General features: G+C 41.6%; 1 protein-coding gene across 1 annotated transcript; it reads left to right on the top strand.

Annotated features, from left to right (window-relative positions):
* The first annotated feature begins 1452 nt into the window (after positions 1 to 1452).
* On the top strand, positions 1453 to 5309 carry MC4R (melanocortin 4 receptor). Its single transcript, XM_069568930.1, has one exon. It carries the CDS (start codon positions 1834 to 1836, stop codon positions 2830 to 2832), a length of 999 nt encoding a protein of 332 aa, XP_069425031.1. The 5' UTR covers positions 1453 to 1833; the 3' UTR covers positions 2833 to 5309.
* The last annotated feature ends 10718 nt before the right edge of the window (positions 5310 to 16027 follow it).

Here is a 16027-nt window from a genome sequence, read left to right as displayed (position 1 = left end):
TTGCAAATATTTCCCATTTTATAGGTTGTCTTTTTGCGCTGTTGATTATTTCCTTTGCTGTTCAGGAACTTTTCAGTTTGATGTAATCTCGCTTGTCTCTTTTTGGTTTTGTTACCTATAATTTGGCTGTCAATTACAAGAAATCATTGCCAAGACCGCTGCCAAGGAACTGCTGCCTAAAGGGTATAAACTTTCAGTTATGCAGGATGAAGAAGTTTTAGAGATCTGCTGTATAACACAATGCTTATAGTTAATAGTATAAATTGTGCACTTTAAAATATATTATGTAGAGCTCACATTACGTGTTATCACACACCTAAAAAGAAAACACAAAAGAATACAAGGAAATTTTTGGAGGTGATGAATATGCTGAGTACCTTGGCTGTGATGTATCATGGAGATACATGCTCATTTTAATGAGTCCAAACTCATTAAAATGTATGCCTTAAATATGTGTAAGTTTTGTATTTCAATTACACCTTAATAATGCTTTAAAAACCTGAGTGTTGCCTAGCTATTGATCTTTTTCTTTCTGAGTTCAAAGTAATCATTGTTTACATTAATACTATATGGTTTTTAAATGTCATAAATGAAAACAAAACTTTTCCAGCTATGATACAAAGAAATTCTGCAATGGAGAAATAGCTGATCTTAGTGCATAAGAAATTAACTCCTTCTGAGCCCTGGTATAAACTGTGACTGCCTGTCTAGTCCTTGCACCCACAGCATAGTCTCCTGCATTATTAAACATTCTGTGTGTCAGCTGTCTCAAACTGAAGCGTGACTGCCTTTCTTCTCAATTCAGATAAATTGAGAAGGTAAATAAATTCAATGTCCTGGTCAAAAAAGCAGTGTATCTCTTCTCTTTTTTCATTTTTATTGGAGTCAGGTTTTTTTTTTTTTTTTAACAATGTTGGGTTTTTTTGGTGTTTCTTTTTTTTTTTTTTTTTTTTGCTGTGCAGCAAAGCAAATCAGACATGTATACATATACCCCCTCTTTTTCGTATTTCCTTCCCATTTTGGTTACCATAGAGCATTAGGGAGCGTTCCCTGTGGGGGGGTGGGGAAAGGCAGTGCATCTAACTCAGGAACACACACACACCCCTCCTTTAAGCAGGATAAATCTGGGTGCCTCAGGAAGGCTTGTTGTGATCTCAGAGAATGTCCTCTGGGAACCAAGTTGCTTTCCTTGAGAACTTGCAGGGGAAATTTAGCCTCTCACATCCTGCTGGCTGCCTGACTCCACAGGCTTCTGCCTCTGAATTGGGGTTGCCTGCAGTTTGTGTCTCTGGACCATCGCGGGTGTCTCACAGACCCCACTGGACTCGGATTGGTCAGAAGGAAGCAGAGGAGGAGTCACTCTGAGCATTTTTTTTTTTTTCCCTTCACACACCATAAAAATCAGCAGCAGCTTCTGGCACTCAAAGCAAAGCTTCAGGTTCGGAACCGGCACCTCTGCGAGGCAGCTGATGAGAGCATGCGCACACAGAGCCGGCTCCCAGCCGTAGCGCAGCCACCAGGCAAATCATTCTGCAAAGACCTGCATGCCTCCGACTCAAGTTGAAGTGGAAGGGAGAACAAAAAAGCCAGCGGCAGGCTCGACGGAGAAGGAGTATCTTGCAGCCTAAGATTTCCAAGTGATGCCGACCAGAGCCGCACCTGAAAGAGACTGAAAACTTCCTCTCCAGCTCCGGAGCTCGGGACGTTTATTCAGAGCAGGCATGCCACTCTCGGCCACCTAACTTTCGTTTGGGGCAAGTCAAGACTGGAGAAAGGCGCTGAGGCTGCCGGACCCGGGAGGTTCAGTCAGTCCAGAGGGGACCTGAATCCAAGATGAACTCTGCGCAGCCCCATGGAATGCACACCTCTCTCCACTCCTGGAACCGCAGCGGCCACGGGCTGCCCACCAATGTCAGTGAGTCCCCAGCAAAAGGCTACTCGGACGGGGGGTGCTATGAGCAGCTCTTTGTCTCTCCCGAGGTGTTTGTGACTCTGGGGGTCATCAGCTTGTTGGAGAATATTCTGGTGATTGTGGCCATCGCCAAGAATAAGAATCTGCACTCACCCATGTACTTTTTCATCTGCAGCCTGGCTGTGGCTGACATGTTGGTGAGCGTTTCCAACGGGTCCGAAACCATTGTCATCACCCTGCTGAACAGCACAGACACGGACGCGCAGAGCTTCACGGTGAATATTGACAACGTCATCGACTCGGTGATCTGCAGCTCCTTGCTCGCCTCCATCTGCAGCTTGCTGTCGATCGCGGTGGACAGGTACTTCACCATCTTCTATGCGCTCCAGTACCATAGCATCATGACGGTGCGGCGGGTGGCGATCACCATCAGTGCCATCTGGGCGGCCTGCACGGTGTCGGGCGTCTTGTTCATCATTTACTCAGACAGCAGCGCTGTCATCATCTGCCTCATCACCGTGTTCTTCACCATGCTGGCTCTCATGGCGTCTCTCTACGTTCACATGTTCCTCATGGCCAGGCTCCACATTAAGAGGATCGCAGTCCTGCCAGGCACCGGCGCCATCCGCCAGGGCGCCAACATGAAGGGGGCGATCACGCTGACCATCCTGATCGGGGTCTTTGTTGTCTGCTGGGCCCCCTTCTTCCTGCACCTGATATTCTACATCTCCTGCCCCCAGAACCCCTACTGCGTGTGCTTCATGTCTCACTTTAACCTGTATCTCATCCTGATCATGTGTAATTCTGTCATCGACCCTCTGATCTACGCCCTGCGGAGCCAGGAACTGAGGAAAACCTTCAAAGAGATCATTTGCTGCTCTCCTCTAGGTGGCCTCTGTGATTTGTCTAGCAGATATTAAATGGGGACAAACTGCGATGCCAAACACAAGCTTAAGAGACCTTCTCCTTCTCATATGTACAATCTGAACAGTCTGTATCAGCCACAGCTTTTTCTTCTGTGTAGGGCATGGAGTGAAAAATTCTATTGTATCAGTTGAAGTTTGTGATTTTTTTCTGATGTGAAGCAGTGCCCAGTCTTGCTGTATTTTTAATATCATGCTACTTTCTGGCTGTAAAATGTGAATCCTCATCACAGGTTATAGGCACTATGGATTTATAAAAAAAAAAAAAAAGAAACAAAGTCCTTATGAGGAGTTTAACAGTGTTTCCTTCTTGTGATTTACAAGGGTGTGACAGTTTGCTTGTTTTTGTAACATGGAAATCACAGCTTCCTTAAGTATATTCTCATGAGTGGATTTAATGTTATACTTTACAACACTGGAGTATAAAATTTGATTCTAGTATTTAGGGGAGAAATATTGAGAACATATTGCTTAATCATAAAAAAAAAACCAAGCTGAAATTTCAGGTAATTTAATAAGACTTGCTCATTCATTCTTCCTGTGCCGAAGTTGAAATGAAACTTCTACTGGGACAAAAACGGTGACTTTAAAACAAAAAAAAAAAAGGAGGGGGGATATTTTGAGTCAGAAAACTCTGTGTGTTTCTCAGAGACAGAGAGATTAATTTGCTCAAGCAAAGAGACTGATATTTCTCACAGGCAATTCAGTTTGGGATTAAAAAAAAAAATAGCAGCTATGAGGATCCAAGTGTTCTGGGAAATCTAACTTAACAAGGCAAGCTAAGCTTCCTGATATCAAACTGTGTACAACTGTCCCTAATAAAGACAGAGAACAAGGTCTTCCTGCCCCTTTAACCAGGGCCCCAGAGCCTGCTGAAATGTCTAGAACAGGTGATGCCCCACTGAGATCCGGCTTCTGCTCCCTAAAGAACTACACAATTCATGCTGAGTTCTTTCACTTTCCACATGCAAGTGACTTACTATTTCCCTATTACTTATTTTTTGAACTGGACTTTACGTACTCATTAGCAAGGATTTTAGCTTTGAAGACTAAATCTATAGCATAAGGATTTTAGGCAATATTTGTAAAAATCTAAAAGAAGGGAACTCTTGGTGCTAGAATGTTATAAATACGGAAAAAAGCCTGACCTGAACCCCAGAGGACATCATGACATAAACTAGCCTTCCACAACTATATTTTAGAGAGAAATACTTGCTTTGCTCCAAAATAATGCCACAGATTTGTCTACTGAACAATAAAATCTGTACTTTCCAATTTGCATGTATTTTGAGAAATGTACCAGTGAATTATCTTTTGATTTACTTTAGAGTCTCCTCAGATGCTCATGAGAAGAGAAAACATGACAAGGTACTGCTTAATTCAAATTTCTAAATGTTTTGCATATTGACAGCAAGTCCTGAGAAGCACTGTCAGTACTGATGAGGAAACACTACTTTAAAATGTAACAGTAAGATTAAAGCTTACACATGAAAGCTGATACTGAAGCCTGATTCACTGCCATGCCTCTATTTTGACATAAAAATGTGCGAGGCTTTAAATTATATTTAAAGAGACCCCACGTTGTGGCAGGACACGGTAGGTGTTTCTGTCTTTGCTACTCTTCCTGTCCATTCTTTCACGTGATTGCGAGGAACCCCGGAAACTGGAGACATGGGGGAGAGCTAGAGGCACCCCACCTTCTGCGGGGGCTGTCCTTCCAGTCCCCTCTGCTTCTCCAGCAGGGGTCATTTCAGACGCTGCCCGGTCCACTGAGGACCAGCCCACTTCTGCCACTGACAGGAAATCAGCCTCCTGTATCTTGCCTCCAGCACTTCCTCCTGGAGCAGTTTACAGGGATGGGGGGAGTCTTAGTCAAGAGCCGTGTGCCCAGTCCCCCTCCCCTACACGCCCAGGGCCCAGTATCAGGCTTCTGTTTCTTTAAGTGCTAAGACCATGCCTTTCTCATTTTTTCCTGTTCTCCAAACATTCCTCTGTGACGTTTCTTCTTCTTTCTCCAGTAAAACCAAGATTCTCCCAAAGGGATACATCATTATCACTCAAAGTCCATAGATTACATTAGGGTTCATTCTCAAGTGTTGTCTATTCCATGTGCTTTGGCAGACAATGTCAGTGGCAATTGTTTCACTGCCTGAAGAATCCTCTGTGTTCCACCTGTTCCCCCCTCTTTTCCTCCTACCCGCTGGCTACCTGTGACCTTTTTACTGTTGCAATAGTTTTGCCTTTTCCAGAATGTCCTATAGTTGTGACCATACACTATATAACCTTCAGACTGGCTTCTTTCACTTGATAATACGCATTTAAGAGTCCTTCAGATATGTTTATGGTTTGGTAGCTGATTTCTTTTTGGTATTGAATAGTATTTAGTTGTATGACTGTCATATAGTTTATCTGTTTGCCTACTGAAGAACATCTTGGTTGCTTCCAGATTTTGGCAATTGTGAATAAAGCTGCTACAAACACTTGTGTGTGGACATAAGTCTTTATTTTACACCAAGGAGCAGGAATGAACCTTTAAAAAGCTTCAGTATAAATACTGTGATATATGTGTTGATCCTTTAATATTTTGCTAAGGGGGGTTAGTTAGCATTTACCAATGCTGGTCAGGAGTATATACTCCAAATGTAAATAGTGAGCAGCGTCAGATACCTTTATTGAGATTTTCACCAGAAAATTCAATGAAGTATAAATCCTATTAGAAATAATTTTTCATTAGTGATAGAAGTGATTTTCAAGACATTGATTTAAAAAGTCAAATAACAATTGCCGTAACTTGCATGAACAAGGTTTTTATCTTGCACTTTTGTTCACCTGGCAGGTACCAACCATGACTCTGGGCTACGAATAGTCATTACCTACTTCAGAAAAAAAACTCTTTCTGGCCCAAACTAAATATTTTGAAATTACTAAAACATTTCTGAAAAATTATTTAATAACATGTAAATAAGTACCGACTTCTGTTTTGTGTTACAAGGGAAAGGGAAGTCGCTCAGTCATGTCTGACTCTTGGCGACCCCATGGACTGCAGCCTACCAGGCTCCTCCGAGGAATACACAAAAAAGAATATTTACTATGATACCAACTATCTAAAGTTCCACCAATATACATACATACCTCCTGTATATTACTTCCAGTAACTCATGAGCAATCAGTAGTCATTATTCTTGGGCAATAATATGAAGGAGCTTGTTTACTTTCTTTACAGAGGGTGTTTCTATTGTGTAAATTTGCTACAATGAACATATTTTGATTATTAGTTTTTTAGAAGTACACATAAGCATTCCAACAAAAAGGTGCTGATGACAGTGTAATCGCCAAATTACCAGTGATTTGTGGAGCGAGAGTAGATAGAAGAGAAGTTAGTTTTGAGCCAGAACAGATATTAGATACCATCTCACCTAACCCTCTAAGACTCAGAGAGACTGTCTGACCTCGCCTGTGAAATCACTGGCAGCATCAAAACTTAAGAGCCAGTTCCCGACTCTGGATTTTCCTGCATCAAATTGTACGAGCCTCCTTTTGTAGACAGTACAGTTTCCTCAATCACATAACCTATGGCTGAATTATGGTTACATCACTTTTTAGCTGTGAGATTGTGTTGGGTTAGCTTTCTCATTGTTAATGTGCAAAATAATACCTGTCTTTTCAAAGGAGAAAAGACAATTATCAGATCAAAGATTAAAGCTCAACACAACAGTGCCCAATAAATATAGGCACTCAAAAACAGTGATTATTAGTACTTTTAGGAATACCAAGTATACGAACAAATTCATGGATGAATGAAGACCTGTCGGTTTTGCTCTCTCTCAGCATTATTAGAAAATACACATATGCCTTGGGCTTAATCATATGTTTTCTTAAACTATCTTTGAGGAACTTCCCTGGTGGTACAGGGGTTGAATTCCAGGCACCTAATGCAGGGAGCCCAGGTTCGATTCCTAGTCAGGGAACTGGATCCCACATGCTGAAACTAAGACCCAATGCAGCCAAATAATTTTTTTTAATTTATTTTAAATTTTATAGTTTTCTTGAATTTGACAGAATTTGGGGGGGTATAAATGGGTATATTTAAACATAGAGAATACACAGGCATACCTGTATTTTTAAAAGCTAATTTTTTATCCTTAATAGTACTAATTGTTTTAAAATTTGCAGGGCCACATTCAATACTGGAAAAGGCTAAATAGAAAGATAATATTCTAAACATGAAATAACCAATCAGCCCATTTCTTCAAAGATTAATTGGTTAAACTTTATGCCATCAATCTGTGTTAGTAGAATAACATTATCTAAACTGATATTGTTGATGTTAAATGTAAACCCTTTAAAAAGAATCATAAGTGATTAAGTTATAGTCACATCTTTTTTTTAAGTATAGTCACATCTTGACGCTCAGTTATCAGTTTATCATGCATTGATCCAAGCGTATGCTTGCAAATAAAACGAGCACACAGCATCTGGACTAGGGGAACACTGGGTTCAAATTTCATTTACCAGCTCCAGAACTTTGAGCAAGTTTCCTGAGCATCTATAGTCCAAACAGTGAAATGAAGATAATACCCATCGTCTCATCATATGTGTGGGTGCTAAGACACTTCAGTCGTTTCCAACTCTTTGCGACCCTATGGACTGTAGCCTGCCAGGCTCCTCTGTCCATGGGATTCTCCAAGAGAGAATACTGGAGTGGGCTGCCATGCCCTCCTCCAGGGAATCCAGAGACCCAGGGATCAAACCTGTGTCTCTGCCATCTCTCACGTCTCCTGTACTGGCAGGGGGGTTCTTTACCACTAGCGTCCCCTGGGAAGCCCCATCTCATAGTTAATGACAAGTACATAATCTATTGAAATGATCTGGTACTAAAGAGCTTGTCACTATAGGCATCTGTTACTCAAACTGCGCTTAAAAGGTTATCGGAGCTTAAACCCTAGAAACGAAATTATGATATTCACTTGGCTAGCCTAGTTGCCCCAGCATGGAGAGGCAACAATCCATTCAAATCTGCTTTCACCATTTCATTTATTTATTTCTCAAGTGAAGCAAATAAAAATACATCTCTATGTTTATTATTTTAGGTATAAAGAAATTTTGAACACTCTAAAATAATTCAAGGCAGCTAGTGGGTGAATTTGGGCAGAAAGACGCATGTTTTTTCGATGGCTTCAGTACTATTCTAATTCTTATGTTGAATAATGGTTTAATGTATACTTTATAAGGGTTCCCCACATGCTTCAAACTTAGAAATAAATGACACATAATATTTTCTAAATTTTCAATATTTTAAGAAAATTAAATGAATACAATGCATTTACTTTGTGATGTGCCTACTGAGAGGGAACATATAAAACTATATTTGTATAATTCACATAAAGGATTTCTAGCACAATTGAATGCTGCCACTTCAGGGAGGAGAAAAAGAGAAGAGCTTTGATCTGTGATCGTCATGGATGAATTGGGTCCTGGGTTAATGAAGTTAGTAATCAGAATGTACTGTTATTAACTGTGTTTTCACTGACAAGAGACACCTGGAAGCCCCTCAAATAGAGCCAAATGGAAGATTTCAGCAACTCAATCAGTGAACTATTCAGTGAGGTTTTATATGGGGCTCAGCTGCTAATGACACTGTTATGATCTGATTTCTAAACCTAACATTCTAAACGGAGTTACAAATTTCACTTTTAAATTTAAACCAACATTGAATGAAATTTAAAAGGGAAAATAAAACAATAAATTTGGTCATAATTCCACTTGAGGGAAAAGAAAACACTTAGGCTAAAATTTTATCTGTGAAAAGTTTAACTCCTCAATTTAAAATATATTTTATTTGTAATGTTGAAGTTTCAAAATGACCCCATTAAAAAACAACACATGTGGGTTTTCTATGAATCTCATAGCACCCTGGGGATTTCATTCTACCAGGAAGAAAACAAGAAGGCTTGAGAGTAATTCTGTTTGTGATTTTTGTTTACGTATATCGAAAATTATGCTCTGGTCATGATTTGTACCTACCAGCTACGCTGCCGTTGTTGTTTAGTCACTAAGTCATGTCTGACTCGTTTGCCACCCCCATGGACTAGAGCCCACCAGGCTCTTCTGTCCATGGAATTGTGCAGGCAAGAATATCGGTTGCCCTCTCCTACTCCGGGAGATCTTCCTGACCCAGAGATCAAATCTGCATCCCCTCCACTGCAGGTGGATTCCTTAACCCTGAGCCACCAGGAAGCCCGCCTACCAGCCACAGCTGTTAGCTAATTACTGTCAATATCAGAAAGAAAACCTCTGCATTTTCCGCCTCTGCCCGACCTCTCATCTCCCCCTCTAAGCCGTCACACTGCAGCGTCCTACATCAGTGTATTTTCGCCTGAAACTCAATGTGGCTGAAACAAATTGTTCACCAACACAGATCTAACTTTTTCACTCTCTGTACCTTTTCATCATTCATCACTCTCATGGGAACAGAAACTCAAAAGTTCAGTCACATTGTGCTTTTACTTCCAAGATTAAATGAAACAAGTGAGATTTTGAAAAAACTCCAGGTACGTGAAGCCTGACACAGAGGAATGGCCTGCCTGTTTGTACAAAGGAGCGAAATGGAAAGAAAGCTGACTCATGGATTTACAGTTCTTGCTGAACAAAACAGGAAGACGAAGACATGACTGATTTATTTGGATTTGGTGGGCTTTTTTTGAGAAACCTACTTAAAAACCAGGCTCAGAGAAGTCTGGAAAATACATATAAATTTTTTTAAGTTGAAGTATAGTTGATTTATAATGTTGAACTAGTTTCAGGTGGACAACAAAGTGATTCAGTAAAACAGATTTCTTTTCCATTATAGGTTATTACGAGATAGGGAATATTGTTCCCTGTGCCGTACAGTAGGTCTTTGTTGCTTATCTAGTTTATATACAGCAGTGTGTACCTGTTACTCCAAACTCCTGACTTATTCCTCCCTCCCCTAAGTTTTTCTGCTTTGGTAATCACAAATCTACTTTCTCTGTCTATAGGTCCAGCTCTGTTTTCTCAAATGGGCTTCCCTGGTGGCTCAGATGGTAAAGAATCCACCTGCAATGCGGGAGACCTGGGTTCAACCCCTGGGTTGGGAACGTTCTCTGGAGGAGGGCATGGCAACCCAGGCCAGTTATTCTCACCTGGAGAATCCCCATACACAGAGGAGCCTGGCAGGCTACGGAATAAGTTTATCACTTTTTTAGATTCCACCTGTAAGTGATACAATATGATATTTGTCTGTCTCTCAGTTATTTCGCTTAGTATGCTAATCTCTAGGTCCATACATGTTACTGCAAATGGCATTATCTCATTCTTTTTTATGGCTGGGTAATATTCCACTGAAGGATATGCATATAAATGTGATAATCATGAGCAGGTATAGAGATAGTGGAAGATAAGGATGTGAGTGATTCCTCAATATGTCTTGCAGTCCTGCAATCCCTTCCCCCCATTGTCTCCTAACCTCATTCTGGCGGAGCCTTCATCCACAACATTTGTACTGAAACTGTTCCTACTATAACATAACCAAGATGCTGCTAATGATTAAATCCAATTATCAGGGTGTTTTTTTTTCCTGATTTTATTTAGACCAGCACAAACTTTAACTTGTAGATGACTTCCTCTTCCCTACAGTATTTGGCTCACAGGTCAGCAAAACCCTTGGTTTTCCTCCTACCTCAAAAGTATTTTCTCAGTCTCTTTTGCAGATTTCTACTTTTTTCCCCCAAGCCCCTAAAAGCAGAACGCTCCATAACTTAGTATTTAGTACTGCTCTCTTTGGTCATTTCAACCAGTCTCAAAACATTGAATAGTGATAGACTATTCTGAAGGCCCCCAACCATATATCTTCGATTTAGATCACTTCAACTATTTTTTGAACATCTATGCCTGGCTTTCTACAACAAATTCTGTCTCAGTTGAGGCTGTTCTAAAAAACTACCATAACTTGAACAACAGACATTCATTTTTCATGCTTCTGGAGGCTGAGAAGCCCAAAATAACAGTGCCAGCCAGTTCAGCTCCTGCTGAGAGCATCCTTCTTGGTTGCCGATGGCTTCTTCCTACCTGTATCATCACATGGAACAGAGAGAAAGAACTAGCCCTCTTCTCTCTTTATAAGGACACTAATCCCATTGTGGAAGCTCTGCTTTCCCCACTTATTTACCTCCCAAAGCTTCCCTCTCTAAATGCCTCCACAGGACTCCACCATGTGGATTTTGCAGGCATGCCTGCTCTGTAGATGGTCAGGTCTGACTCTCTGAGACCTCCATGGGCTGTAGCCCACCAGGTTCCTCTGTCCATGGGATTTCGAAGACAAGAATACTGGAGAGGGTTGCCATTTCCTCCTCCAGGGGCTCTTCCCGATGCTGGGATAGAACCCCCATCTGCTGCACTGGCAGGCAGATTCTGTCTCTCTGAGCCACCTGGGAAGCACAACGCAAACCACAGTGGATCCTAAACTTACAGGTCTATTTGGAACCGTTAGTTTGCCTGCCTAAGACATCTAATTTCACTGCTTCACCAACATCAGATGATGACAACGTGGTCCCTCCACTTGATCCGACCAAAACCTCTGGAGTCACCACTAATAAATTTCTTTTTGTCTTACAGCCCCTTTTGGATCCAGCAGGATATATTATTGGCCTTATCATTAAAATGTATCCAGTAGCTTCTCCCTAGTACATATCCTGGAGCACATCTATAAAAAGAGCTCAGTATATATTTGGTGAAGAAATGAAGGAATATATAAAAATAGTAGGAAAAAAGCTAAGCCTGGACCCCCTGTTATTATCCTAAGAGTATTTAAGGGGTTCCGTGCTTTGTGTTTGTGCTTAGCTGTTTCCAACCCTCTGTGACCCCGTGGACTGCAGCCCGCTAGGCTCCTCTGTATCTGTGGGATTTCCCAGGCAAGAATACTGGAGTGGGTTGCCCTTTCATTCTCCAGAGGATCTTCCCAACCCAGGGACACAACCTGGGTCTTCTGTTTTGCAGGCAGGTTCTTTACCATCTGAGCCACCAGGGAAGCCCACTTAAGGGGCTAGTTAACAAGGAATAGGTCACGAAGTCGTAATCACAGGGGTAAAAGAAAAACTACAAAAGGGGATACAACTGAAGTCAACGGAGGAGGGAGTTTAAGGGACAATTTGTCCATCATTTCAGTAAAGGAAGACATGAAACGCTGTTCAGAAATGTGTTCAACTAGAAATCTAGTATATTTCAATTTGAGAAAAGAATTGCAAAGATGACGAAGCTTTTGACGACAAGATGAAAAAATAGAAGACACTAGGGGAAGAGCGAATTTCCAGTGAAAATACTGAAGCAGATACCAGATGTTTTTCTTCTCACATGGAGACACAGAAGTAGAACGAGAGAGCAAGGGATACAGAAACAGCACAGACTCTTCTGCTAGCAAGCTGTAGGGAAGAGAACAGGGCACATGGAACCAAGAGACAATTTCCTCAAAATGGACTCGCTTCAGTCAAGGAAGATCCTACGCAGGGGCAAAGAACCAAAACAGACTAACAGGCTGAAAACACCAAATATTTCCCGAAAACTCGCAGTAGTACAGCTAAATCATTTTTTCATGATTTTCCGTAAATGGTTGCCTTTTCTTCTGAGTCATTTTTTTTCCTAGTTACACCAAGAAGTAACTGTGAAGAGCTCTACTTCAGAGCTGTACATTCCCAATCTTCAGGAGGTGAATTTGAAATGCCAACACCTCCCTTACCTCAGAGGGAAAGTGACCAGCTGAGCACCCATCTGGGGTCAGCGATCTTAGTAAGATCTGGGCAGACTCACCCTTTTCTGTGTAGAGCTAACATCCCTGAGGACAAGTCCATCATTCCTGGCAGGAGTGAACATCTCTCTGACTCAGGACGGCCAGCCTACATATCAAACCCGAGAGCTGAGCCCAGCTGCCAGGGACGGTAAATTTCAGGACCCTACAGAGGCTGCAGAAATCACCTGCTGCTCTGTATTTTCTGCAGCAGAAAAGGGAGGATCAGCCTTCTCAGGCATTGGTGAGAACCAACGCGACTGCAAGAAATGCATGTGACAAAAAAGTGTATGTCAGCATGCACGCACAGACACACACACACACACACACACACACACACACACGTGGCCAAGCATGACAGAAGATAGCACTTAGATAAGATCCCAGCTTAACTGCCCTTTTACTAAAATTCTCCCCCAGAATGAAAGCAGAAGGCTCAACACATAACCACACCCAGCAAACACTGGTGGGCATCATCACTTCCCATCTCTTCCTCTATTAGCACAGAGACGGCCTCAGCTCACATCATCAGGCTGCTGCTTTTTGCTTGATTTATTTATTTTGACACTTTGGTAATTGGTCCTGCATTATATTGCTACATTTTGTATTTAGATATCTTGCTAAATGCATAATGCATTTTATTGTAAACATTTGAAAATACGATCTCACCTTCATGTAATTACCTTAGATAAAAGGAAGTTAATCATATTCAGGCTAAAGTTAAACACTGAATATTAAGGAAGGCTTCATCTTTAAAGGAAAATATGAAAGAATGTGACAGAAAATTCTAAAGTCCACCATTAAATGCTGTTGCTGTTTATTCCCTGAGTCGTGTCTGACTCTTTTGTGACCCCATGGACTGTAGCCTGCCAGGCTCCTCTGTCCATGGCAAGATAACTGGAGTGAGTTGCCATTTCCTTCTCCAGAGGATCTTCTCAACCTGGGATGGAACCCGCATTTGCTGCACTGGCAAAGCAGATTCTTTACAGCTGGGGCACCAAGGAAATCCCTATGCCACTAAATACACAAACACAAACTGGTGTCCAGAGGGATGGAAAATGGGCCAGCTGAGCCGAGTTTATGTCATTTAAGTCAGCAGTTTCCCAAAATGGGGTTGTTAGCCATTACACTTATCCTGCTATTCATGGATACACTGAAATGTTTTGTCATTACCTTCAAAACAAGAGTAAACAGGTTGCAAGGAGGTAAGTTCCTAAGAAGCCTAGTTAGCAGAGGTGGTCCATTGATATCGCAGGTCTGGGAGAAAGCGTCAACTGGGGATTTATAAACCAGGCAGCTTCCATTTTTAAAAAAGTGACTCATTAAGAGGAAGAATGATCAATTAGCCAGAAAAACTTCAATATAGACTCTTCACAGCACTCTGTCAGTTTTTGAAACAAGTCACAAATATCAGTGAGTGGTCAGAAATTGAATAGAAGGGCACATATCACTTGGCAGGAAGCACCATAGTGGGAAAATTAATTGAAAATGTCAAGGAACTTTATGAATCAAGGCTATCTGGATTAATTTAACCTAAGGATGGAGGAAATGGGGGATGCCAGATCTTAATTTGATGATTCTAACCACAAGGGGATGGAAACTTTAGAGCAACAAAAGACAGAATATGGCACACGAGGGTTGCTTATTGTATGTTACAGAGATGATGTCAATGACCAGCTCTGGTCTTGCTCTAATGGCCACATTCTCCAATTACCCAGTTATTCTGGGCTTCAGAGTCGGCATTTGTGCCTTCAGAGAGCAAGGTAGATCAGTGCAGGGTTCCCTTAACCTACAGAAGGGTTTCTGCAGGCTATTCCTGACCATCACTGTACCAGGCTTTTCATTCCTTTTTCCGTTTCCTTTGCAAAGATGGTATAAACTCACTGGGACATGTTTCTCCTCTCATTTTGTTTGTTTGTTTCTTGGTTTTTCATAGAAACATAGACGAGAAAAATGGTCCTTTCTAAACAAGGGCTCATTGGAAAAGACCCTGATGCTGGGAAAGATGGAAGGCGGGAGGAGAAGAGGGTGACAGAGGTGGTTGGATGGCATCACTGACTTGATGGACATGAATTTGGGCAAATTCCGAGAGTTGGTGATGGACAGGGAGGCCTGGCGTGCTGCAGTCCATGGGGTCGAAAAGAGTCAGACTCGACTGAGCAACTGAACTGAACTGACTGAAGCAAGGGCTGCTTATTTAGAAACACTAGGGTACTTGCCAACAACATTCCTTTCCCATTGTTTTCAGGTAAAATATTTATCACACAGGAAAGCACAGCTAGATGCCTGTGAAACTTTACTTTTTGAAGAGCGTTCTATACTCACAGTTCCCAGTACATCATGAAAACGGGGGGATCATTTTTATAGCAGCAGGAGACGATTCTCTGCCCCAAGAGATGATTCTCTCAATATCCCAGGCCTTCCCTAGGAGGCCAAACTTTCATAGCACTTTCTGAAAGTAAGTCACATCATGTTGTGAAACAGTATTTGAAAGATCTTTGCCTTGAAGCACCTGGATTATTTTCTGAGTGTGTTGTAATTCTGTAGGATCTTGCCTTCATCCAGTAACCAGAGAAAATCTTCATCCAGGACGCTCCAATAAGTTGGTACCAACTCCATGCCTGGCAAATTTTATTTCTTTAATGTTTTAAAGTGATAAATAGGCAAATTCAGCATCCTGAAGATTTAAAGAGCCTCAGGTTACAGAGAATGACGGGCCAGCGTGCTGGCCGATGCTGTTCCTGCCACGAGGTGCCTTCTGCTGCAGACGTCTCACCCTTGGATGCCTTCATCCCTTCACATCCTTTATCCCGAGTCATTCTTCTCTTATAAAGTTCAGATCTTTTCTAGCCAGTCTCCTTCCTGTTAACCCAGGCCACCTGTAACATTCTCTGGGAAATTCTGTTATCATTAGATTCTTCTTGATATTTTTTCATCTAATTTATTCCATGAAAAAATGCAAAAATTTCACAATACAGAGTTAGATGCATTATCTCCTCTTATAGTTTACCTATTGTAACAATTCTTATCATTTACGACTACGATGGGATTCCCTAGTGGCTCATCCGGTAAAGAATCTGCCTGCAATGCAGGAAACTCAGGTTCAATCTCTGGATCAGCAAGATCCCCTGGAGAAGGAAATGGCAACTGACCCCAGTATTCTTGCCTGGAAAATCCCGTAGACAGGGAGGCCTGGCTTGTTGCCGTCCATGGGGTTACAAAGAGGCGGACACGACTGAATGAATGACAAGGATGATAAACGGGAATTACAACCTTAAACTGTTTTAAAATGAAGACAATTTATTGCTCACTTATTTTAAAATTTTACAAACAGGAATGGTTTCTGGTGAGACTTTTTCCAGAAATTCAAGTAATATATTTGGGACTCAATTT

Source organism: Ovis canadensis, chromosome 23 (assembly GCF_042477335.2).
Source record: "Ovis canadensis isolate MfBH-ARS-UI-01 breed Bighorn chromosome 23, ARS-UI_OviCan_v2, whole genome shotgun sequence".
Lineage (NCBI taxonomy): Eukaryota > Metazoa > Chordata > Mammalia > Artiodactyla > Bovidae > Ovis > Ovis canadensis.
The sequence above is the reverse complement of the archived record's forward strand: the minus strand, read 5'-3'. Positions and strand labels throughout refer to the sequence as shown.

What these genes read in the sequence shown, in the direction of transcription:
- MC4R (XM_069568930.1), top strand. Translation starts at nt 1,834, where the DNA reads ATGAACTCTGCGCAGCCCCATGGAATGCACACCTCTCTCCACTCCTGG.